This window comes from Pelophylax lessonae (assembly GCF_965119305.1).
Source record: "Pelophylax lessonae genome assembly, chromosome: 10".
Taxonomy (NCBI): domain Eukaryota; kingdom Metazoa; phylum Chordata; class Amphibia; order Anura; family Ranidae; genus Pelophylax; species Pelophylax lessonae.
Window position 1 is genome coordinate 212,773,268 of NC_138777.1, and position 27,590 is coordinate 212,800,857.

The 27,590-nt window shown below is 43.3% G+C and overlaps 1 protein-coding gene across 2 annotated transcripts in view; it reads right to left on the minus strand.

Annotated features, from left to right (window-relative positions):
- Positions 1–733: 733 nt before the first annotated feature.
- LOC309565453 (uncharacterized protein) overlaps positions 734–27,590 on the minus strand; it is a 33,661-nt gene continuing 6,804 nt past the window's right edge. The window contains exons 2-11 of one of the 2 annotated variants that reach the window (XM_082270422.1): positions 24,751–24,885; positions 22,896–23,020; positions 19,557–19,625; positions 15,429–15,536; positions 13,416–13,531; positions 12,260–12,315; positions 11,588–11,640; positions 6,545–6,672; positions 3,564–3,720; positions 734–1,124 (exon numbers count right to left, since the gene is read on the minus strand). In XM_082270422.1, the coding sequence (XP_082126548.1) occupies positions 1,112–1,124; positions 3,564–3,720; positions 6,545–6,672; positions 11,588–11,640; positions 12,260–12,315; positions 13,416–13,531; positions 15,429–15,536; positions 19,557–19,625; positions 22,896–23,020; positions 24,751–24,885 (960 nt within the window). In that variant the 3' untranslated portion in view covers positions 734–1,111. The remainder of the gene's footprint in view (positions 1,125–3,563; positions 3,721–6,544; positions 6,673–11,587; positions 11,641–12,259; positions 12,316–13,415; positions 13,532–15,428; positions 15,537–19,556; positions 19,626–22,895; positions 23,021–24,750; positions 24,886–27,590) is intronic. The other variant, XM_082270423.1, reaches the window with a different exon arrangement.

Here is a 27,590-nt window from a genome sequence, read left to right on the forward strand (position 1 = left end):
AATCACAGTTAGAATCACGCCCCTAGGGACACACATAGCCCCTCCCTCTCAAAAAAAGTTAACCCCTTCACTGCCAGTGTAATTTTACAGTAACAGTGCATATGTATAGCACTGATTACTGTAGTAATGTCACTGGTAACCCCAAAAGTGTCAAAAATATGACCCCAAAAGTGTCAAAAATATCAGTCAAGGATCCGATCTGTCCGCCGCAATGTCGCAAAAAAAAATCGCAGATCACCGCCATTACGCGTTAAAAAAAAAAACAACAAAAATGACAAAAATCTTTCCCTTTGTTAGTAAACGCGATAACTTTTGCGCAAACCAATCAAAATACGCTTTTTGCGATTATTTATTTATTTATTTTTTTTCCAAACATATGTAGCATAAAACAAATTGGCCGAAAATGTTAAAAAATTCTGATTTTTAAATTTTTTTTTTTTTGGGGGGGAATTTCATATAAAAAAATGTGAAAAATATTGTTATTTTTGCAAAATTGTTGCTCCTTTTTTTGTTTATAGCGCATGATCAAAAATCGCACAGGTGATCAAATACCACCAAAAAAAAATCTCTGTTTGTGGGAAAAAAAGGACGTCAAATTCGTTTAGGTACAGTGTCGCACGACCGCGCAATTGTCCGTTAAAGTCACGCAGTGCCGAATTGCAAAATAGGCCCTGGTCGAAATGGGGGTAAAATCTTCCGGGGCTTAAGTGGTTAAGTAAACACAAGAAGATGGATGCAAAAATACATTTTTTATTATATAGATATGACTGCAGCTTTTTATGAAGTGATATTGAACATTAAAATTTCCCCAGTTTGCCATAAAAATATTTAAATAAAAACAGAGGTCTCAGCTTGGCTACATGAACATAGGGATGGGAAAGCCATATGGCAGTGACAGGCCACCTCTGTATAGTGAGGTTCCTGTTCAAATATACAGGATCCTCCCACTATAAGAATAGACATCATACAAAGATCAGACATGCCTAAATTATTGACAGATCTCACAGGTTAAAGCCTCCGATACAACAGGAACAACGATAACGGAATTTTATCATTAGATATTGCTGTGATCATATCAGGATGAATGATGACTAACAGCACGGCCAGAGAGTCATTGCTCCTTCCTATCAAATCAAAGATAAAAGTTTATTAATAGCAGAAATAAAAAAATATTGAATCGTTTTAAACCAAATCCATTCCAAGTTGAGCATGACCTGGTCCCTGCCTCCTTCTTTATGCACAAATATGGGTCCTCAGGAGACAAGGGGGAGGGATAAGCTTGACTTTTGCAGGAAAAGTCAATATTTGCATATAAATGTAGCTGCCTGGATCTGCTGATCATTTGGACATGGAGTTTTCATAGAAGTAACCTCTGATTATGTATTTTTATTTCCTGCTCACCTTGTATTGCCAAAGTTTGAGACAGGTTCACTTTAAAGGACAAGTTCACTTTTTACATGCACCTTTTTTACTGCAGGTAAAAAAATGTGCATTTATTTATTTCTTTTTTTGAGGCCGCAATTCATTGCACCAGCAATCAGTAGATCACCGGTGCCATGCAGGTCACCAGCAGATCTGCCAGTGTATCTGCTTTCCCCGTACATGCCGTCAAGCAGATACAATCTGACAGAAAGAGAGAATGAACCACTGCAGCGCTCCACATCGCTGGGGTAGTTCATTGAAAACTACTCAAAGGTTGTCGGACCTTGTCGATTTTTCCATTCACAAAACACTGCACATGGATAACTCGGCCGGGCGGGCGGAGCCCAGCACGCCACTGTTTGTTCCAGAGTGTGACAGCTAGTGGGGGAGAAGATCCCCCGCTAGCTGTCTGAACAGGGGACAGGGGCAGCGGAGGCTGGTGCATCTGTAACATGTTACACCCTTCATATTGGTGTAACATGTAACAAAAGGTGAACTTATGCTTTAACTGCAGTGGAGAAAAGTGAAGTCACTGCTCTGATTGTGCTGTCTGACAGGGGTCTATATATATATATATATATATATATATATATATATATATATATATATATATATTAGGGATTGACTGATTATCGCCAAAGCCGATATATCGGGGGCCGATATGTACTTTCCCTGATATATCAGCCCCCGAGGTTACCGATATTGCCGATATTTCAGAAAGTGCTTGTACCGGAGTGATGCCTGCAGCTAGAGGCATCACCTCGGTACCGGCGTCCATAGCCCATGGTTGGCTGTCTTGTAATGACAACCGATGCAGCAGAGAAGCCGCTCGGCTGTCATTACGAGGAGCGGGAGGGGACATGTACAAAAATATCGGCCAATATTGGCCAATACCGATATTCAATGGCCAAAATATCGGTATCGAAAAACTGATATCGGTCGATCACTAATATATATAGCCGGTAATATAGCAACTTCAGGCATCCCTGCCCTTTATTGTTACCAACCTGCACCATGCAGTAGAAATGGAGATATGAGTGTTCAGGTCCTTAATAGCTTCCATAAATACAAATCATTTGGTGGAGAGGGATTATGATGTGGGGTTGTTTTTCAGGGGTTGGGCTTGGCCCCTTAGTTCAAGTGAAGGGAACTCTTAAGGCGTCAGCATACCAAGACATTTTGGACAATTTCATGCTCCCAACTTTGTAGGAAGTTTTGAGATTTTACCTTCCTGTTCCAACATGACTGCCCACCAGAGCACAAAGGAAGGTCCATAATGACATGGATGAGCGGGTTTGGGGTGGAGGAACTTGACTGCGCAGAGACCTGACCTCAACCCGAAGGAAGGGGCCATCCCCAAATTTTTCCCACAAAGTTGGAAGCATGAAATTGTCCAAAATGTCTTGGTATGTGGACATCTGAAGTGTTCCCTTTACTGGAACTAAGAGGCCAAGCCCATCCCCTAAAAAAACAACCCCACACCAAGGTCCATAAAGACATGGATGAGTAAGTATGGGGTGAAGAACCTTGACTGGCCTGCACTCAACCTGAACACCATTGGGATGAATTAGAGCAGAGACTGCGAGCCAGGCCTTCTTGTCCAATATAAGTGCCTGACCTCACAAATGCGCTTCTGGAAGAATGGACACACTCCTAAACCTTGTGGACAGCCTTCCCAGAAGAGTTGAAGCTGTTATAGCTGCAAAGGGTGGGCCAACTCAATATTGAACCCTACGGACTGAGACTGGGATGTCATTAAAGTTCATGTGTGTGTAAAGGCAGGTGTCCCAATATTTTTGGTAATATAGTGTATATGATATGACTATGAGATTGTAATGAGTCTTTTAATGGCTCAACATGTAGAACCTGTCAATGTAAAAAAACTTTTTAATATTAAAAAAAATAAAAACCAGAATTATTTTATTTATGAGTTGGTGTTTACATACCACAAATATCCACAATTGTTGTCCCTTTTTTGGAATTTTGGTATTACAATCTTAATAAAGGGGGATATACAGGAATTATGCAAAATGTGAATCACTTCTCTGACTTCCTATTCATCGTCTACCAATTATATTTCCACTCTTACATCGATCAAATCACCAGAATGCGGCCAGCGTTAATAACTCGGTGACCCGTACCTGAAATAAAACTCAACTACGCCCCACCCTTTGTGCGCAGGAGCAAGTGTGAAATCGGCGATACATTCATGCGTGAATCCGACCGGCGGCTTTCCATTATAGACAAAGGGGCTGGACTTCTGATCAAGCTGGGCGCACACGTTGTAGGTTTTACCACCTGCAAGAATGGATGAAGGTGTTACAACAGGCAGAAAAATTCTGGTGTCATGTTCTTGTTATGAGGTGACAACTGTCTCCCAATTGTGCTCCTGTGTTGTCACCCTAAGGCTCCATTCACATATAGGCGTTTCGGATCGCGGGCAGAATTGCTGTGATTCTGCCCGCTATCCCGATCCATTGCAAGTCGCGGGACACCCGCACGATTCCAGTGACTTGCAATGGCACCCCAAATGTGGTGTGATTTTGCAGCGATTGTTGCCCGACGAATCGTGGTAAAATCGCGCAAACAGAATTGCAGGGTGCCCGTCGCCCAAAAAAAGTTCTTGTACTACTTTTGGGCGACAGGTGTCCCGCGATTCTGTTTGCGCAATTTTTATCGCGATTTTTCAAGTGACGATCGCTGCAAAATCGCGCCATGTTTGGGTTGCCATTGCAAGTCAGGGGAATTACACAGGCGTCCCGCGACTTGCAATGGTTCGGGATCGTGGGCAAAATAGCGGCAATTCAGCCCGCCATCCGAAACACCTATAATGTGAATGGAGCCTAACACATTCGCCCCTGATGTAGACTACAATCTGTCATGCTGACACCCATCATACAGGAATGGTCCTATCTTTTCATCATCAGGAAGCTTTTCCAGAACAATGACGCTACATACTGTATAGATAGAATTTACTTCTTTGGCTCAGTCAATGATCAGTCCCAGGGGTATGTAGTTGTTTTTGGTGTTTTATTTTAAATAGGGATAGGAGAAGGGAATAGTGGGATGCTCCAAATTGAACTATTCACAATGGAAGAGGACTCCTATCTGGAGATGCAGCCAAGCTGCAGATTCACCTTGCCACTAGATGAATTTAGGTCAAGTCTCTGTTCAGACGACTTAGCTAGGTGGATTATCTTTGGGATACCTGCCTAGTATCCCCTTTCACTCCACAGACTGACACCCGTCCTCTGACTATCCCACACCGGTGTGGCCCCCCCTCAGGTCAGGCCCCTAGACACGATTCCCTGTACTCACGATACTGTTTTTCGAGGGTCTCCGGTGTCTCTACCCCTACAGTCAATTCTCCTGGACCTCTGGGTTCAGTTCCTCTCCTCTGGTCCCCAGGCCGACTGCCTGTGACTGCGTGCCACTGCTACAGAGGAGGAGGCAACCGCCACCCTCCCTCTGCTCACCAGCCAAAGACCCCGCAGCACATGTGCTCCTGGTTTTATACAGTATCCCATGATGCACCGAGACAGCCAGTCTCTACCAATCACTGGGACTGTATCAAGGCCTGTGTACCCATTGGTCAGGTTTCCTCCCACTGTCCAACATGCCTCCCTATTGGACCAATGTGGAAACACTATCTAGACTCAATGAATCACACACTGAGCAGACCTAACTCACAGACCCTGCTCTCTGGTAGGCAGAAAGCAATATAGATTTTTCTGCTGCTCCTCTGATAGGCAGACAGAGCCAAAACTACACTCTCTCACTAACACCTACCTAGGAGGGTGCTACACAATACATTTTTCCTTTTTGTAATGTCTGTTTTAATAGCTAACAATGGTTATTTTTATTTTTTGTTATAAAATACCTTTTTTCTTTGTCTGCAACACCTCCTGCTGCGGTCACCTAGGCAATTACATCACTGTATCCCAGGAGTCCTTGCAAATCGCCTAGCGGTGAAATCTTGCGTTACTTCTGCAGATGTCGCCATTGCTATGGCAACGTGCCAGGAGGAAGGAGCGCCACATGGGGACATTACTTCACAGGCGCGAGATAGGGAGGTGCATGCTGGGCAGCCAGCTGCACCTAATCCTGGAAATAGATACCAGAGGGCTTCAGATGCCCACAGTGGACATGGACCCTGCCAGTTTCCGAGATCAAGGAATTTTTTCTTTATCTAAACTGAAATTAAAAAGGAATAGACACACTAGCTAAATGTTGCAGATAAAGTGAAACAAGTTACGGCAGAACTTAAAAAAAAATATTTGACTTGGGGGACTGGAACTCTGCTTTAGGGTTATATTCTTGTCATGCCTTCAGTCTAGGGAGAATTAATGTTATTGAAACTTGCAATACCGATATTGTCCACAAGATGCCACTGTGACAAAGACTATTGATGGACAGTACTCAATGATATTTCTTGCTCTCTATCACTGGGTATTAACTCCACCTCTTACTGAGAAAACTTTCTTTTGCAATCTTCATTTTAGAGGAGTGAGACTGTCCCTCATGTTCTTGTGGAAGATTCTTGAATCCTTCTAGGAAGCATCGCTGGTATGCCTCTGAACTGTTGACTGTATACTCAGTGCATATCTTGTTTATGTTTATATACTGATTGTATGCTCTTATCTGTTTATTTCCAGTTTCACCATATTCTCAATCCTATCTGATATCAATCCCATTCGCATATTCTATCTGACTTATATCCTGTTTCATGTGACCACCATTCTTTTACCGGAATAAAGCCTAAAGTTACAAAAAGACTGGTTATTGTAGGATTGAAGGTTTAGCTGTATGTTGAGCTGCATACACGCCTGGGGCATACATGTAGTGAGAACAGAACAATTCTTTTTATTACTCACATCTAAATTGGAATTTACATTGAAAGGTATGGGAGCCCCAGTCCATAGAGGATGTGATATATTTACTGGTATAGCTCCCCCCCCCCCCCCCCTGAGGATTTGGGTCTTCAAGCCCCAGCATGTACTTCCCATCTCTGTCTACAAAACAAAACATGGCTTGGTTTTCAGATATCCAATCAGATGGATCCAACTCTCCTAAAGGACCGGTGTATACCATCTGCAGCCTGTGGGGGCATGCTTACTCTCACCTGCTATGAAGCTGAACACGTAATGGTCTTTAATATCCTCATCCTCCGCATACTGGGAGAGATGAACACTGGAGCTCTGGATTCCCTCCTTCCTACCATCTGGAAGAAACATGTAACCTAGAGTAAAACTGGAACATAACAGAGATAATTAGTAATAATAATAGATTGATAATTGTGTTCCTGCCGATAGGCTGATCAATTGCATTCAAAACTAGTTCAGATTAACCCATAAAGACAGACCAGCATGGCTCTCCACCATAATCGTCAATGAGTTCCTACTCCAGAGCCTATACAGTGCATCAGGAAAGGTTTCACAGCGCTTCACTTTTTCCACATTTTGTTATGTTACAGCCTTATTCTAAAATGGATTAAATTCATTATTTTCCCCAAAATTCTACAAACAATTCCCCATAATGACAACTTGAAAGAAGTTTGTTAGAAATCTTTGCAAATTTATTAAAAAGAAAAAAAAATCCCATGTACATAAGTATTCACAGCCTTTGCCCAATACTTTGTTGAAGCACCTTTGGAACAAAATACAACCTTTGTGAGTATGATGCTACAAGCTTGGCACACCTATTTTTTGGCAGTTTCTCCCATTCTTCTTTAAAGGACCTCTCAAGCTCCATCAGGTTGGATGGGGAGTGTCAGTGCACAGCCATTTTCAGAATTTTCCAGAGATGTTCAATCGGGTTCAAATGTGGGCTCTGGCTGGGACATTCACAGAGTTGTCCCGTAGCAACTCCTTTGTTATCTTGGCTGTGTGCTTAGGGTCGTTGTCCTGTTGGAAGATGAATCTTCACCCCAATCTTAGGTCCAGAGTGCTTTGGAGCAGATTTTCACCAAGGATGTCCCTGTACATTGCTACATTCATCTTTCCCTCGATCCTGACTAGTCTCCCAGTTCCTGATGCTGAAAATCATCCCCACAGCATGATGCTGCCACTACCATGCTTTACTGTAGGATGGTATTGGCCAGGTGATGAGTGGTGCCTGGTTTCCTCCAGACATGGCGCTTGCCATTCAGGCCAAAGAGTTCACTCTTTGTTTCATCAGACCAGAGAATTTTGTTTCTCATGGTCTGAGAGTCCTTCAGGTGCCTTTTGGCAAACTCCAGTTGGGCTTTCATGTGCCTTTTACTGAGGAGTGGCTTCCATCTGGCCACTCTACCATACAGGCCTGATTGGTGGAGTGCTGCAGAGATGGTTGTTCTTCTGGAAGGTTCTCCTCTCTCCACAGAGAAACGCAGGAGCTTTGTCAGAGTGACCATCGGGTTTTTAGTCACTTCCCTGACTAAGGACCTTCTCCCCCGATCGCTCAGTTTGGCTGGGCAGCCCGCTTTAGGGAGAGTCCTGGTGGTTCCAAATTTCTTCTGTTTACGGATGATGGAGGCCACTTTGCTCATTGGGACCATCCATGCTGCAGAAACCTTTCTGTAACCTTCCCCAGATCTTTGACTCCATACAATCCTGTCTCGGAGGTCTACAAACAATTCCTTGGACTTGATGGCTTGGTTTGTGCTCTGACATGCACTGTTAACTGTGGGACCTTATATAGACAGGTGTGTGCCTTTACAAATCATGTCCAATCAACTGAATTTACCACAGGTGGTCACGTCCAGTCACGTTGTAGAAACATCTCAAGAATGATCAGGATGAAAGAGGATGCACCTGAGCTCAACTTTGAGTGTCATGGCAAAGACTGTGAATACTTATGTATATGGGATTTTTAAATTTTTTTAATTTTTAAGTAATATGAAAAGTTTTCAAACAAACGTCTTCCACGTTGTCATTATGGGATATTGTTTGTAGAATTTTGAGGAAAATATTACATTTATTCAATTTTGGAATAAGACTGTAACATAACAAAATGTGGAAAAAGTGAAGCGCTGTGAATACTTTCTGGAGGCACTGTATCTATGATGACGATGTGTGGTACAACCACCAACAAGTGTGTACCGGCACCGCCGGAGAGCCCGAGGTGTGTAAAGTCATCAGTGCGGTATCCTAAGTGTGAGCAGTTCATGATGTTTAATGAGGATTGAACTGCATATTCATGATGAGGCTGCACTAATTCATTTTATGAGATCTATCTATCTATCTATCTATCTATCTATCTATCTATCTATCTATCTATCTATCTATCTATCTATCTATCTATCTATCTATCTATCTATCTATCTATCTATCTATCTATCTATCTATCTATCTATCTATCTATCTATCCCATATCTCTGGAAAAAAAGGGGGTGACTCAATAAATCACGTGACCGCGCCTAGGAAAATACAGTGCTAGTAATAAAATTATTTATGAGCTGCTGGTCCTAAAACAACATGTGTTTAGTGAATGTAAAACAGAAAAGGGGGGGGGGGCAGCGCTCAAAAATTCATAACCAATATTCAAATTCCCGTGGAATACAGAATAATAAATAAATAAATATCAAATTTTAAAGTGCACAGTGCAATTATCAATGTAAACAAAGTTCCAATGTATCAGTTCTGTGTATATCACATTTAAAGTGACCGTGCATGATACAAAAACACCATATAAACAAGTGACAAATGCATAGATATATAAATAAAGTGTTTTGTAAAAAGTTAATATTATATAGTCCTTATGTGCAAAAAAAAGCAAGTGCAAAAACAATTTGGTGCTTTAAAGTGCTCAGTGTCCAATCAAGGAGTGCTTCCTTAGACCGAGATGGAAAAGGAGGAAAGGGAAATCCACCACCAGATGTTTCACACACTGCTGTGTGCAGAATCCACTTACCAATGCTAGACCCCAAGGGGCCATCCGGTAAGTGTGTGAAACATCTGGTGGTGGATTTCCCTTTCCTCCTTTTCCATCTCGGTCTAAGGAAGCACTCCTTGATTGGACACTGAGCACTTTAAAGCACCAAATTGTTTTTGCACTTGCTTTTTTTTGCACATAAGGACTATATAATATTAACTTTTTACAAAACACTTTATTTATATATCTATGCATTTGTCACTTGTTTATATGGTGTTTTTGTATCATGCTCGGTCACTTTAAATGTGATATACACAGAACTGATACATTGGAACTTTGTTTACATTGATAATTGCACTGTGCACTTTAAAATTTGATATTTATTTATTTATTATTCTGTATTCCACGGGAATTTGAATATTGGTTATGAATTTTTGAGCGCTGCCCCCCCCCCCCCCCCCTTTCTGTTTTTTATCCCATACCTCTACTTATTGGGAGAACCAAACACATTTTAGCAATAGGCAGAGTATTTATTATAGGTTGGAATGGAGGAATGTGGATAGGATACGTCATAGAAAATGATCAGGTGTGTTAGTAGTTATAATTATCTTATAGAACATTACATACTACATAGAATACAGAACATGGTTCTCATATAATACCACATCTTAGCATTTCGACATATTAAAATGCATCTATATAATTAGCTTTTTATTTAATGTTCTTAGTTTCTCAGCCCTGATGAAGGGGGAGCATTGAGCCCCAAAAATGCATTGACTTTTTCTTGTGATCATCTGTAGAGCAAAATTCTATTGGATTTACTGGACTTCCTCTATAGTAAAATAAAACAAAATAAATCATTGTGGTTTTCTCCCTTCCCCCACACTTCCTAGTAAAATATCAGGGAAAGGGATAACATAATATATGTAAATATATGTAAACCGAATGGTACGGCTCTCTAAACAGTACCATAAACAGTACCACCTCAGTTGTGGTTCCTAGTGGCACTTTTCCACTGCAAGTATCGGCTCGGCTCCACTTGGCCCTGCTTGGCCCGGTTTGGTTTTCCACTGCATGGTACCGCATGGCACGGTGTTGGAACGGTTTGGTATGGTTTGCTTTTCCACTAAAGTAGTAGGTGGGTGGGATAACAACGATTCTCTGACCAATCAGTGGCTAGTAGTGATTGCATGCAAAGGATTGTGGGATATGGTACTGGTATGGTACCTCTTGGAACCACAATCGAGGTGGTACTGTTTTAGAGAGCCGTACCGTTCGGTTCCATGCAGTGGAAAAGCGCCGCCGTACCATGCCGTACCGTACCGAACCGTTCCTACACCGTACCATGCGGTACCAGCAGTGGAAAAGCGCAAAAGCGAGCCGAACCGTTCGGTTCCATGCAGTGGAAAAGCCCCAGGGCCATACCGGTACCATATTCCACAATCCTTTGCATGCAGCCTTGACTGTTTGTCACTACTAGCCACTGATTGGTCAGAGAATCGTTGTTATCCCACTCACTTTAGTACTACTTTAGTGGAAAAGCAAACCGTACCAACACCGTACCATGCGGTACCATGCAGTGGAAAACCAAACCGGGCCAAGTGGAGCCGAGCCGGTACATGCAGTGGAAAAGTGCCAGGACCACACCCAGGGTGCCATTTAGGACCACACACAGGGTGACATATAGGACCACACACAGGGTGACATATAGGACCACACACAGGGTGACATATAGGACCACACACAGGGTGACATATAGGACCAAACCCAGGATGACATATAGGATCAAACCCAGGGTGACATATAGGACCAAACCCAAGGTGACATATAGGACCACACACAGGGTGACATATAGGACCACACCCAGGGTGACATATAGGATCAAACCCAGGGTGACATATAGGACCAAACCCAGGGTGACATATAGGACCACACACAGGGTGACATATTGGAGCACACACAGGGTGCCATATAGGACCACACACAGGGTGCCATATAGGATCACACCCAGGGTGACATATAGGACCACACAAAGGGTGACATATAGGACCACACACAGGGTGACATATAGGACCACACACAGGGTGACATATAGGACCACACACAGGGTGCCATATAGGATCACACCCAGGGTGCCATATAGGACCACACCCAGGCTGACATATAGGACCACACCCAGGGTGACATATAGGACCACACACATCCTAATTGAGACAATTAACTTTACTGATGTCAAAGAATTAGAAGAAAGAATCCAATCTGAGCCGGCAACTGGAATTCCTTAAAGTCTGAATGTCAGCTGATTTCTACTTACTGTCTTGTAGTCTGAGGAATGCTGACCACATTCAGATGTACGCGTTCTCCCGTCTATGGGGACAAAGATTGAAGGGAAAAATGTCATCATTACAATCTACAATGGTACCTATATGACCATCCTGTACATTGTATCAGGGACAGCTCAGTGGTCAGAACTGGTGTCATCTGTCACTTTATCCACCAATCGTTCTCACTTTGTGTTTAGTGTCATTCTTTCCACCCATGTCCATAGATTTGTGTCATTTGTCACCTCGTTCATGTCTCTTGGTCTGTGTCAATCTCACTCATACTATTCCACATACCTCACTCATACTATTCCACATACCTCACTCCTACTATTCCCCATACCTCACTCATACTATTCCCCATACCTCACTCATACTATTCCACATACCTCACTCATACTATTCCACATACCTCACTCATACTATGCAACATACCTCACTCATACTACTCCACATACCTCACTCATACTATTCCACATACCTCACTCATACTATTCCACATACCTCACTTATACTATTCCACATACCTCACTCATACTATTCCACATACCTCACTCATACTATTCCACATACCTCACTCATACTATTCCACATACCTCACTCATACTATTCCACATACCTCACTCATACTATGCAACATACCTCACTCATACTATTCCACATACCTCAAACACCATCAAAAACATGATATATCGGTGAAATTCTGCCCAGTTTCTCAGACCTATAACATTAGGAAAACATAATGTACCATTACCAATTCCAGGAAATCTCATCTATTCTGGCACATTTACTATGCATGGTTTGCCTAAGTACCTAAAATATTAAAGGAGGATTCCACTCCAAATAAAATTGCATGCATTACTTTTTATATTTTTTGGGGTCCTAAATCACCATACCAACCCAACAAAACTTTATTATCCAAAAAATGTGTCCATGTTATAGGGTCACTCTCTATATATAATCTCTATAATATAATCTCTACATTATGCAAGGAATTACTGGACAGACTAGCTGTGATACTTTATGATGTTATAAGGGGGAATGAAGATGTGAGTTACTACAGAGAAATCTCCCCATTGTGGGAGGGGCAGAGACACAAACTACTGGGGGGAATCCACATCATTGTGGGAGGGGAAGAGACACAAACTACTGTAGAGAAATCTCACCATTGTGGGAGGAGCAGAGACACAAACTACTGGGGGGAATCCACATCATTGTGGGAGGGGAAGAGACACAAACTACTGTAGAGAAATCTCACCATTGTGGGAGGAGCAGAGACACAAACTACAGCAGGGAAATCTCCCTAATGTGGGAGGGGCAGACACAAACTACTGTAGGGAAATCTCACCATTGTGGGAGGAGCAGAGACACAAAGTACTGCAGGGAAATCTCCCCAATATGGGAGGTACAGAGAAACAAATTATTGGGGGAGGTCTCATCATTGTGGGATGGGCAGGGACACAAATTATCAGAAATGTCACTAATAAACTGAATTCCAAAGAATTACAATATATGAAAATATTCAGTGATTTTGCCTACTTGAGCACTTGCAAAACCCATATTTTAAAGTGCAATTACATATGAGCGACGTTTTTTCAGTAGGTTTCTGGTGTATGATGAATTCATTATTATTATACAGGATTTATATGGTACATATATATATGGTTTGAACAGAACTTTTCAAAATAAAGAGAGACAGTACAGTTACAATACAAAAAAAAAACAAGCAGGTTAAGTGCATTATACCCTGGGCATAAGAGCTTACAATCTAATAGAAGGAATGATAAAGTATTTTGCAGGCAGAATATTGTATACACTAACCGTATGAACGATTGCGAAGTCCTTCCATTTTAAGTGTCTTCTTCTCCTGGCCTTCGATCTCCACATTTATATCATAGTCGCCCCACTGCTCAAACCGGAAATGTTCATTTCTAGATCTGGAGGAGAATTTCTTTATCTTTTTTATTTGTCTTCAGTGGACTGGATAAAGATTACATATGTCTTTTTTTTTTGTATTAATGTCTTTGTCCCTGTTAGGGAAACTTATCTTGACTTCCTGTCTCGTGACACCAGGCAAACAAGCAAGGGGAAAGGAACAGAATGTATTGCTCCTTTCTGAGGTTATTTATTCCAAGAACACTTAGGGGTCGATTTCTATAAATATTTGCTAGGCAAACGCCTCAACATTCACAGAGCTGTTGCGAACACTCCCCATAATGTTTCTAATATGTACATTTATTATCATCCTTATCTCCATCGAGTGGCATTTTTCAGTATTCTCCTGAATGCAGTACTTCAGGACAATACCACATTATGCCCACTAGATGGAGTCGACAATCATAGGAAATATTAGACACATGCAGGAATTATTCACAATGGCTGTGCTAAAGCAATTTTTTATAAATACACTTATTCCCCCCCCCCCCCAATTGTTTTTTTAACCACTCCTGGACCGGAAGGATTCGCCCCCTTAATGACAGGCCATTTTTTATGATTCGGCACTGCGTTAATTTAACTGACAATTGCGCGGTCGTGCGACGCTGTAACTAAATAAAATTGATGTCCTTTTTGTTCCCACAAATAGAGCTTTCTTTTGGTGGTATTTGATCACTTGTGTGATTTTTATTTATTGCGCTAAAAAAAAAAACAATATTTTTCACTTTCCGCTATAAAACATTCCCAAAAAAAATCAAATTTTTTCATCCTTTTAGGCCAATTTGTTTTCAGCTACATATTTTTGGTAAAAAAAATTGCAATAAGCGTATTTTGATTGATCTGCCAAAAAGTTATTGTGTCTGAAAACTAGGGGAAAGATTTATATCATTTTTATTCATTTATTTTACTAGTAATGGCGGCGATCTGCGATTTTTAGCGGGACTGCAACATTGCGGCGGACAGATCGGACCCCTAACTGATATTTTTGACACTTTTGGGGGGACCAGTGACATTACTACAATAATCAGTGCTAAAAATATGCACTGTTACTGTAATATTGACGCTGGCAGGGAAGGGGTTAACCCAGGGGCGATCAAAGGGTTACGTGTGAGCCTAGCGGGTGTTTTCTAACTGTGGGGGGGAGGGACTTGTGAAATGAACACAGAGACTTGTGATCCTAAATAGGAGGATCACAGGCGCCCTATGTTCATTTCAGAGAGAACAACGATCTGCTGTGTTTACAACAGCAGATCGTTGTTCTCTCTCAACGGGGAGCGATCGCAGGTGCCCAGGGGCAATCGCGGCCATCGGCCCCGTGGATCGGCATCCCCTCCGGCGGCGCACGCTCGCCTCCAGGAGCGCTCCTGCGAACCGCCGTACGGTGGTTCGCGCAGCCGAGCCAGCCTGCCGCAGTATATATGCGGCGGGGCAGTAGGGAAGTGTTTAATACCACTTCAGTTGGGAGCTACATTAGCGTGAATTCAACTAAAGTGTATGTAGACCCAAAAAATGTGTTCCTTTTTTTTTTTTATTTGGTAAATTTAAAATTGAAAGCATTTTCATACATCCATGGCAAAAAAAAAAAAACCCAAAGACCCTGCCAGAAATCACTTTTACTGATACCTTCCTGTGCTGCACTCTTATCTTATCCCTAACTATCCTGGGGGACTACAGAACACCTCCCCTCTATATTATAGAGAAGAGAATAGGGGTAGGTGTTCTGTAGTCCTAACACACATCTTGTTCTAGAATGACAGACTGTATCTTGCAATGAGTGTTGTCACTATAGGACAGGAAGGGTGTTACTGGCAGGATCACCGAGTGATATTAAAAAAAAAAAAAATGCACAGCACTGCTGTACACAGGCCATTCTTTGGGTGATTGTATGAGTGCTCTTACCTCAATATCGCTGGGAAACGATTTATGTCCTCCAGGGCCATGCTGTGTGCGGTAGCACTGGGGTGCAGCCCAGATCCAAAGTCAAAAAGCTTGAATTTGGGAGTCCAGCTGCAGAGAAAAAAAAAACATAATTTTGTAAAGGGTTGAGTCTTCTGTATTTAAAGCTGAACCACCGGCACAAAAACTTCCATATAAATATATTTCTTAATAGCAACAAGGACTATAAATCCCACTCTGTGTGCATCAAATGCCTTTGCAAACCCAGATTTCACTATGTAAAAAAGAAGCAGTGGCATCATCACTGTGCTGTACATAGCCTGTGCAGAGAGCAAGGCTAAAGGAGGGGCCCAACAGGCCCCACCTACTACAGGTTGTCTGCAGAAAAGTACAAGAGGGGGCGGGGACAAGACCAGTCACCCTGCACAAGGAGAGAGAGCAGCAGTGAGCGGTCTTTATTACAGGAAGTCTCACACTGGATTACTGCACAGATCTGGAAGAGTATACCAAGGATCAAGAAGAATACACATGATGAATGGACTTGTTTATCTCAGAGTTCAGCTGTAATAGAAATCTGTGTTAAGTGACATGGGGACTACCATTGGTGACTTCTCCCTGAAAATACAAATTTTCTGGCAGTGATACAGATCCTTTGGGGGTTGATTTACTAAAACTAGAGAGTGCAAAATCTGGTGCAGCTATGCATAGTAGATAATCTTCATGGTAGCAAATCAGCTTCTGGAATATGCAGTTCAGTCTTGGCCACCAGTTTTCAAAAAGGATATTGGGGAACTGGAGAAAGTGTAGAGAAGGGCAACCAAACTGATAAGAGGCATGGAGAAAAGACTGGAGGAACTGGATTGAATCTCTCTTGAGAAGAGGAGATTAAAGCGGAGTTCCACCCAGTGCACATTTTTTTTTTAAAAAATACCCCCGGGACAGTCAGGGCTAGTGCATTCCACAATGGCTAGCCTCTGATCTGTCCCGGGTTGCACTTACCTTTTAGGAGAAATACTTACCTTGAAAAAGTCTTCTCCAGCGCTGCCATCTCAGGTGTGGGCAGCTTGAAGCCAGCGCGATCCTCTTCTGCGTCCTCTTCCTTCTTCTTTAGTCCCATGATGCACTGCACCGGCCCCAACGTCACTTCCGGTGCGCGCGCGTCATCCCTCCACAGCTTCTGGGCATGCCCAGAAGCTGTTTAGAAGGGAATGACGCGTGCGCGCCGGAACTGACGTCGGGGCCGGTGCAGGCGCAATGATTCCTGGGAGCGATGACGTTCAGCTCCCAGGAACCATTGCAAAAGCCAGGAAGTGACGAATCGCCGCGGCCGCCGAGGAGAGGAAGAAGGAAGTAAGGTAAGTATATTTTCTCTACAAGGTAAGTAAAAAAAAAAAAAAAATTGTGATTATCCATTTGTTTTTCAGGCAACCCGGAGCGAGAAGATGGAGGTAAGTATAAAATTAGGGTGGAACTCCACTTTAAGGGGGGGATATGATCAACATGTATAAATACATAAGGGGTCCATATAGTGAACTTGGTGTTAAGTTATTCACTTTAACCACTTGCCGATTGCTCACTGAGCTGCTACTGTGGCAAAGTGGACAATGCCCCCTCTCGGCGGTGTGCGCGCGGCGCCGGAGGCTCGCTCCTGCTGTATTCAGACACAGCGGGGTCGGGCCAGGGGAGGAGAGGCGGTGATCACCGCCGCTCTTCCCCGATCATCTGGGATCGAGTGTGAAAATCCACCCACTTGTGTAAACAAAGCGGGCGGATCTCCTCTGTGACATCGCAAAAAATCGCAGATCGCCGCCATTACCAGTATTACCAGTAAAAAAAAAAATAAACAATAAAAATGACAAATCTTTCCCATAGTTAGTAGACGCGATAACTTTTGCGCAAACCAATCAAAATACGCTTATTATAATTTTTTTTACCAAAAATATGTAGCCTAAAACAAATTGGCCTAAAATGTTAAAACATTTTTATTTTTAATATATATATTTTTTTTTTTTTGGGAATGTTATATATCAGAATGTAAAACATATTGTTTTTTTTTTTCAAAATTGTCGCTCTTTTTTTAAAAAATTAAAAATTGCACAGGTGATCAAATACCACCAAAAGAAATACATTTTAGCCTAAATATATGACACAAATTTGATATATTGGATATTTTTTAACTGTCAAAGTAGAAAATGTAAATTTTTTCGCAAAATTTTCGCTCTTTTTTTATTAATATCGCAAAAAATGAAAAGTGCAGAGGTGATCAAATACCACCAAAAGAAAGCTCTGATTGTGAGAAAAAAAAGACGTAAATTTTGTTTGGGTACGGCGTTGCATGACCGCGCAATTGTCAGTTAAAGTCGCGCAGTGCCAAGTTGCAAAAAGTGGCCTGGACGTAAAGCAGGAAAATCCTCCGGTGGTAAAGTGGTTAAAGAGGAAGTAAACCCTCCTCTGCAACTTGTACCTATAGGTAAGAATATGATAAGGCTTACCTATAGGTACTGTAAATATCTCCTAAACATGCACCGTTTAGGAGATATTTACCTTACATGCAGCCAGTGACGTCATTGGCGCATGCGCTCTGAAGGAACGGCCGCTCGTGCCGTTTCTTCAGAGCCCCGTGCCATGACTGTCGGCTCCCGCACGCGGGAGTGACATCACCGCGGCTCCGGCCAATCAGATGGCCGGATGCCGCAATCCCGGAAGATGGGCGACTGGACATGTCGCCCGTCATACAGGTGAGCGGGCGGCACGGCGGGGGCTCGTTCTAAGGTAAGTATTTCATAATGAGCTAGTATGCGATGCATACTAGCTCATTAAGTGTTTCTCTTACAGGTTGTAAAAAAAAAAGTTGTATGGGTTTACAACCTCTTTAAGGTCATCACAGAGGACAAGGGGGCACTCTTTACGTCTGGAAGAAAAGTGATTTAATCTCCAAATACGGAAAGGTTTCTTCACAGTAAGAGCTGTGAAAATGCAGAATAGACTCCCTCCAGAAGTAGTTCTGGTCAGCTCACTAGATTGTTTTAAAAAAAGCCTGGATTCTTTCCTAGGTGTACATAATATAACTGGGTACTAATATTTATAGGTAAAGTTGATCCAGGGAATATCTGTTTGCCTCTCGGGGGATCAGGAAGGAATTTTATCCCCTGCTGGAGTAAATTGGATCATACTTTGCTGGGGTTTTTCACCTTCCTCTGGATCAACTGCGGGTATAGAATTGTGTATATGTGATTGTATGTTTTTTTTTTTTTTTTTATTGGTTGCACACAAATTTTCTCGGCCAACAAAAATCTACTTCAGAAGTGATGTCATGTGCTGGTCTACTTTCCGTGTGTTTTTTCTTCTCTGAGCATGCCCAGTCTTGCTCATCTGATTTTTGTCTGACGAAATCTGTACTGACTGCACGAAAATCGGCCGTGGTGGTGACGGCCAACAAAAATTTTATAGCATGCACACCAGATTTTATTCGGCCGAAAAGTCGGAGTCGGTTGTCGAAAGCATCATACTAACAAGCCGAAAATCGGCCAATCGGACGTTGGCCGAAAATTCACGGCCAACTATTGACGCGTGTGTACGGGGCATAACTATGTAACTTCAGATTGTTCAATTAAGCTGGAAGCTGATTGGCTACCATGCACAGCTGCACCATATTTTGCACTGTCCAGTTTTGGTAAATCAACCCATTTGAGTCCAGCTCTTTTGGAGCCTAGGACCAAGGGCAAGCATGTCACAACTGAATGATCTAATGGCTTTCTAAAGTCTGAACTAGGACCGGTATAAAAACAGAGTGGCAGACAGGAAACTTTCATATGATTTCAGAGCAGGCATGTTTTCAAGCTCAACTCCAGGCAGATATAAAAGACACAAAATAATGCATCTCTGTATTCATCAGTTCCTCTGCAAGTTCATCTAAGCCCCTCCCATCTTCTGCCCTGACAGAGCAGCCACTCCCACTACAAGCCTGATTTCAACTTTCAGCTGGCATATGGAGACTCAATATGAAGACAGATTGTAACTGCATTGGCTGAATGAAAAAAAAAAAAAAAAACAACTGAATGGCTAAATGTTTGCTGTATAGGTTTTTTGTTCTTTTTTTTTTTAAATATGAGAAAGACAGTTTTATCTTACAGAAGTGAGAAATTCACACGAATGGTCTGCGTCTCATCTTTGCTGTCACGGTATTGGAATGGCCCTTTTCTGTAAGAGACATCACTTGGTTAGGTTAGGTGATTAATGAAGAATAAAAAGCAATTATAGTATGATAATAATGTAAGGATTGTACTTATATATAACTAAAGAATTGCTAAAATGTATCTAAACCCAAGAACTAAAATGTAACATATTGCATCTGGAGTACTTAGATGTGATGGCTGCTCTCAGTTTATCTGGATTTTCCCTTTATTTTCACCTGGTGATCCTGCCAATATCATACTTCCTGTCCTAGGGTGACAACACTCACTTGTCACCCTGTGTTTATGGAGGAGCAGTGTTCTCATTCTAGGACAGAATTACAAAACGCCTGACAGAAGCACACACTCTACACTTTAGAGGTTGAACTGGATGGACTGGGGTCTTTATTCAACCTCACCAACTATGTAACCTCCACCTCTCCTCAACAAAAAAAAACTAAAGGGAGGTGTTCTGTAGTCCGCATGGATAGCTGAAATCAATGTGATTGATGACAGCATAGGCGGAGATCATAGAAAGTTCTCAGCTTACAAGATTTCTAACTAGGATGAACTTTTTTTGCCCTTTTTTTGCAATTAGATATTTAAAAAAACCAAAAGAGAGCAAATTAGAGAAGTTGATTTTTAGGGTTTAAGTACACTTTAAGCCTATTTTTGTGCATATGGAAATGTAATTCCAGATGAGTTTAGTAAAATGATAGGGAAAGTCTTTGGTTCTAGGAAATCAAACATAATAAATGCTTTGTACAAATGTTTGTCTTATTTATTACATCTTTTATAACTTTATTGGTTAAAAGCAGGGATCTCCAGGCTTTCTGTACAAAAGGCCAGTTCACCGTCCTTATAGGTTTAGGGGGGCTGAATTGTGGCCAGTGGGAGTAGAAAATGCCCCATCCTTGGTTCTAATGGGAGGAATAATTTCCCATTGTTGGTATTCAAGCAAGGAATAGTGTCCAATCATTGGCGTCTGTAAGAGGAATAGTGTCCCATCATCGGTATCCACGGGAGGAATGGTGCCCCATTATTGGTGTTTGTGGGAGGAATGGTGCCCCATCATTAGTGTCAGTGGAGGGAATGCTGCCCCATTATTGGTGTCTGTCAGAGGAATGGTGCCCCATCATTGGTATCTGTGGGAGGAATTGCGCCCCATCATTGGTGTCTGTGGGAGGAATAGTGCCCCATCATTGGTTTCTGTGGGAGGAATGGTGCCCCATCATTGGTGTCAGTGGGAGGAATGGTGCCCCATCATTGGTGTCTGTGGGAGGAATAGTGCCCCCTCATTGGTGTCTGTGGAAGGAACGGTGCCCCATCATTGGTGTCTGTGGGAGGAATGGTGCCCCATCATTGGTGCCTGTGGGAGGAATGGTGCCCCATCATTGGTGTCAGTGGGAGGAATGGTGCCCCATCATTGGTGTCTGTGGGAGGAATAGTGCCCCCTCATTGGTGTCTGTGGGAGGAATGGTGCCCCATCATTGGTGCCTGTGGGAGGAATGGTGCCCCATCATTGGTGCCTGTGGGAGGAATGGTGTTCCCATCATTGGTGTCAGTGGGAGGAATGATGCCCTATCATTGGTGTCTGTGGGAGGAATGGTGCCCCATTATTGATGTCTGTGGGAGGAATGGTGCCCCATCATTGGTGTCTGTAGGTGGAATGTGCCCCATCATCCCTCCACAGCTTCTGGGCATGCCCAGAAGCTGTTTAGCAGGGAATGACGCGCCCGGAACTGACGAGCGGGGCCGGTGCAGGCGCATTGATTCCTGGGAGCGATGACGTTCAGCTCCCAGGAATCAATGCAAAGAGGAAGTGACGGCGCGGGCCGCGGCCGCAGAGGGAGCAAGTGAAAGAAAGGTGAGTATATTTTTCTTCAATAACAAGTTAAGTAAACAAAAAAAATCGTAACTATCCATTTCTTTTTCAGATGACCATAAGCAAGCGGATGGCCCAAAATCGGCTATGTCGATTTTGTGGCCGGAACTCCGCTTTAACCCATCAGCAGGACCGGTATCTGCTCCTTTGTGCATGGAGGAACAGGATGAGCCCTGCCAGAGCCCTACAAAATGACCTCCAGCAGGCCACTGGTGTGAATGTCTCTGACCAAACAATCAGAAACAGGCTTCATGAGGGTGTCTTTGGGGGGCCCAATGTTCTTTAATGGGCCCTGTGCTCACTACCCGGCACTGTGGAGATCGATTGACATTTGCCATTGAACACCAGAATTGGCAGGTCCGCCACTGACTCCCTGTGCTTTTCACAGATGAGAGCCGGTTCACCCTGAGCACATGTGACAGACGTGAAAGGGTCTGGAGAAGCCATGGAGAAGGTTATGCTGCCTGAAACATCATTCAGCATGACTGGTTTGGTGGTGGGTCAGTGATGGTCTGGGGAGGCTTATAAATGGAGGGACGCACAGACCTCTACAGGCTAGACAATGGCACCCTGACTGCCATTAGATGTCAGGATGAAATTCTTGGACCCATTGTCATACTCTACACTGGTGCAGTGGATCCTGGGTTCCTCCTGGTGCATGACAATGCCCAGCCTCATGTGGTGAGAGTATGCAGCCAGTTCCTGGAGGATGAAGGAATTGATACCATTGAATGGCCCCCACGCTTGCCTGACCTAAACCCAATAGAACACCTCTGGGACATTATGTTTCGGTCCATACAACACCGCCAGGTTGCACCTCAGTCTGTTCAGGAGCTCAGTGATGTCCTGGTTCAGATCTGGGAGGAAATACCCCAGGACACCATCCATCGTCTCATTAGGAACATGCCCCACTGTTCTCAGGACACATACAAGCACATGGGGGCCATACAAACTACTGAGTACCATTTTGAGTTGCTGCAATGAAATTTCAGAAAAATGGACTAGCCTGCCGCATCATTTTTTCACTTAGATTTTCGGGGTGTCTTTGAATTCAGCCCTCTGTAGGGTGATAATTTTCATTTCCATCAAACGATGTGACATCCTTTCCTTCCTAACACATTACCCAGTCCATACCAGTATAGATCTTAACACATTACCCAGTCCATACCAGTATAGATATCCAGCATGAGATTTTTCCCCATTGAGATCTGATGTGTTTTCAAAGTGTTCCTTTAATTTTTTTGAGCTGTGTATGTATGCGATCTAAAATTTTCATCTGGATAAAGTTTGGCAGGAAATGACAGCGGAGTGCTCACCTGTTCAGCATGTATATAGGGAAAGAATGGACATTACAGAGAAATGATTGGTGTACCGCTGTTCTGCAGGTGAGAGGTACAGGAACATGCGCCATACCTGAGGTTCCCATCAAAAGTGATTTTCCATTTCTGAAGTGACTCCTCATATCCGATGCAGAGTCCAGAGGTTCTGAAGGCCATGTCAGAATCATCATCCAGGATGGTGTCGGGATGCTCGGTGTGCTGAATAAGAAAGTCCCATGGATGAAAAACGAAACCCGTCCATAAACAAAAACCCTGACACCAGATCAGATATGAACGGAGGCCAAAATTCCTTATAGTGCATAGCCCACCTATTACAACAGGGTAAAATTTCCATCCTTGCCCTAAAACCAATAAGAGGACATCCTGGACTTCTACTATGTATCCTCAACTGTATACTTATTATCTATACGAGAAGCCCTAAACTTTGGTTCCTTTAAGAACACATCCTATCCTATTTTGAAGTAAGGGAAATCTTCTACTGATTTCACTAGTTCCTGTAAAAGATGATTCCATGCTGCTCTTACAGCAAAAAACCCTTTACATGAGGAAAGGGTTATTTACTGTAAGAGCATTGTTGATTAGTCACAAGGTGTTCCTCCCTCTGCCTAATCAACATGCTAATGACATTTTTCAATAAAACCGTTCTGTCTTTATTACTTAACTTAAAGTGGTTCTAAAGGCTGAAGGTTGTTTACCTTTTGCATGAAGGTAAGAAACCTTCAGTGTGCAGCTCCCCCAAACCCCGGTACTTACCTGAGTCTGATCTCAATCCAGTGATGTGTACAAGAGCAGTGGCTCTCCTGGGTGTCTCCTTCCTCATTGGCTGAGATGCAGCAGCAGGAGCCATTTGCTTCCGCTGCTATCAATCAATTACTTACAACCTCCAAACATTATATCTTTTTTTTTAAGCAGAGACCCTATAGAATAAAATGGTGTGTGCTGCAATTTTTTATGTTTTTATGTCACACGGTATTTGTGCAGTGGTTTTCCGAACGCAATTTTTTGGGAAAAAATACACTCTCGTGAGTTAAAAAAAAAAAAAAAAACAAAACAGTAAAGTTACCCCATTTTTTTTGTATAATGTGAAAGATTATGTTTTTTTTTTTTTGTACTAACGTTTTTGCTATTACAAGAGATGAACAACATCCTTTGTGACATCATGGGCCGTGACAGGTCCTCTTTATGGAGAGGTTTAGGGTCTATTCTCTGGCACCCCCCTCATGTAGCCAATCAGACACAGATCAGTGTTATCGGCTGCTTCTCTGGCAGCCAGGTAAACAAATGGCAGAACTGGAAACTACTCCTGGCTCTTGGTTTTAAGGGTTCCAGAGAGAGGGGAATGGCGTCAATTCCACTCTCTCTGTAAAGGGCAGTCATTGCCACCAGCCCCATCGTTCCCAGGATCTGTGATGGGATCGGAGAGCCCAGGAGAGGCGGGAGGGGGTGGGTCCCTCTTCCGTCACCTACAGAAGTGATTGAGTGGCTAATTAGGCTACTCGGATCACTTCTGCATTACAGAGAATCACTGGCTGAAAAGAATGGTACCCGGATGATGTCTGTAGGTGGAGGCATCATCCCGGTATAACCACTGAAACCCAAGGACATACAGTACATAAACATCCTTGAGTGGGAAGTGGTTAAAAAAAAAAAAAACATTTTTAAACATTTTAATATAGACCTCAATACCTCAATATGGGTTTCTTTGCTTCTTATGCAATGCAGGCAGATCATGTCTGGTGGGAGGGGCCATGATCTGTACATAGCTTCCTAATAACATCACAGCACCCTGCCTCAGTACTCCTCTCAGGAGCCCACAGCCTTCCTCTGCAATGCAAATACCAAATTGCCTTGATGGGTGGATATTATTCAGGACACCCTAGGTAAAATCCTTATTTTTTACATACTTAAAAAAAAATGTTTGCACTTACTTGAAAATCACCGACACCATCCACTCTCAAAAAAAGCCAAGCTTCGCACTTTTTGTTCTGTCTTCGAGCGATGCGACATATTAGGAAGCTCTTGTCCACTTTTGATACCGCCATGAAGTACACAGAATCGATAAACTGTAACAAGAAAGAGATGATGCAGCCACCATGACACGCATTGCCTTCACACAACTAATTTTAAAGAGATGATGTGCCCAAAAATCTTCTCTGCCTTTTGGCTAAGATCAAGTGTAGTACCTGTATCAGTGATATAGTCTAGGTTCTGTGCTGTCATTCTGACCTGACCAAGGTTGGAGTGTCTGGATATGAATCTCTGCTAAAATGATGGGGGTTTGGAAGGTTAGTACCAGCTGGGACAGAAACCTGGGTCCCCACAGGCAGTTGGGGCACGGAAGTGAGAAAGCTGGAAGAGCCCAGCCCAGCCCAGTAGAACATTCTACCTTGTCTGGCCATGGGCTGGGAAGGCAAAAGGTCCCCGGTGTCTGTGCCCCCTGGGAGTGGTTGCCCCAGGGCTGCTCTTGGTAAATCTTAGGTATGGGATCCCACGGTGTAATGGACGCAATGTCATAGTCACCAAATTGCTTTCTTTCTGCACGGCACCTTTTAGGGCTGGGCCTTTTGTCCAGGGGCAATTTTTGTCTACCAGGCCTCAGGGCCTGGCTGGTGCACAATTGCACAGCCATTTTATTCCTCGCACGTTTGTCACCTTTCACTTTTGTGTGTGTTTTTTCACTGGGTGAAGGGTGTGAGTCCTCGGGCCTACCCTGACATCTAGGGGGAGAATGTGTGACCCTCAGGTTCCTTTCTCTTTTCAAGAAAGCCCCCCTGACCAAGTATTTAAAGGCTGGCTTTGGCTGGCCTAGAAGAACAGGGTCTGCCAGGCCTTCTGGCTAGACAGACCATGTAAACCTTTGTCCCCATCAGGAGCTATGCACCCCAGGGGATCAGGGTAGAGGTCCTACTCCTTCGAGGGGTGGACTGAAAGCACACCCTTAACCACTTAAGTCCCGGAAGATTCTACCCCCTTCCTGACCAGGGCCTATTTTGCGATTCGGCACTGCGTGAATTTAACGGACAATTGCGCGGTCGTGCGGCGCTGTACCCAAATGAAATTGACGTCCTTTTTTTCCCACAAACAGAGCTTTCCTTTGGTGGTATTTGATCACCTGTGCAATTTTTTGATCATGCGCTATAAACAAAAAAAGAGCGACAAGTTTGCAAAAATAGCAATATTTTTTACATTTTTTTATATGAAATTCCCCCAAAAAAAATGTAAAAATCTAATTTTTTTAACATTTTAGGCCAATTTGTTTTCTGCTACATATGTTTGGTAAAAAAAAATCGCAAAAAGCGTATTTTGATTGGTTTGCGCAAAAGTTATTGTGTTTACTAACTAAGGGAAAGATTTTGTAATTTTTATTGTTTTTTTTTTTTTTAACGAGTAATGGCGGCGATCTGCGATTTTTTTGCGGGACTGCGACATTGCGGCGGACAGATCGGACCCTTGACTGACATTTTTAACACTTTTGGGGGTACCAGTAATCAGTGCTATACCTATGCACTGTTACTGTAAAAATGTCACTGGCAGGGAAGGGGTTAACTTACTTTATTGGAGAGGGAGGGGTTAAATGTGTCCCTAGGGGCGTGCTTCTAACTGTGATTGGATGTGGCTTTACATGTAACAGCAGAGATCTACGGTCCTACATAGCAGGACCGTATGATCTCTGCTGTTACACAGGGGAGAATGACAGGCGGCTTTGTTTACACTAGCCGCCTGCCTTTCTCCCGGGGTAACGGACGATCGCGCGTGACCAGCGGACATCGGGTCCGCCGCTCACACGCGTGGGGGGGGGTCCGTGGTCGAGCCGGAGCGGGAGCGCACCTCCAGCGGCGCGCTCTTGCTCCCTAGAGCCTCACAGGCTAGTGACGTACCCATACGTCACTTTGCCTGCGAGGGGCTGACTGCCGACGTAAATCGTCGTTAGGCAGTCGGCAAGTGGTTAAGTGCAGTTTTTAGTGTGTGTTTCACATGCACATTTTTTGTCCACTTACCGTGGACTTTTTTTCACTAGTAACGGTGGTGATCAGCGACTTAAAGCGAGACTACGATATTGCGGTGGACAAATCAGACACCCCCTGACACTTGACTTTTTTTGGGAACCAGTGACACTAATACAGTGATCAGTGCTTCAAATATGCACTATCACCGTACTAATGACACTGGCTGAGAAGGGATTCAAAGGCTACCTGTGTGCCTAGCCAGTGCTTGTGTACTGTGTGGGAGGTGCTTTTACATAGGCAGACTGCACATTCGTGCCTGCTAACCTGAAGTGCGGGATCATGTAAATAGTGATTCTGCGCACGGCCACCACAGGGCGGTCAGCAAGTGGTTAAAGGGAACTTGTCTAGGTGCAGATAGAAGGTGACTTCTTGAGTGTTTCTCTACTTCCATGTCTGTATAACTGAACCTGATGGAAGTGAGCAAGTGAAATCACTATGTAGGAAGGACCAATTCGGCCAGTGCCACTGCCCCAGTGGCAGGCAAGAGGGAACTATACTATATGTGTTACCGCCCACCAACGTAAAATTAATATTCATGTGAGCTGACAACCTCATATGGCCAGTGAAAAGACTATTCATGAGGCCTCACACCATAAGGACAGCACCTTCTCTCCAGTCGGTGACATTGGTCTGTTCCTACCTGCACTAGACTACAAAGCTTGAATTAACATTGCAGAACACTAGCTAGAGTTGCAACCTCATCCCTTTAATCCAGGACTCATATGAATTACACAGGTTCTGAGGCCAATATAATGCAGATA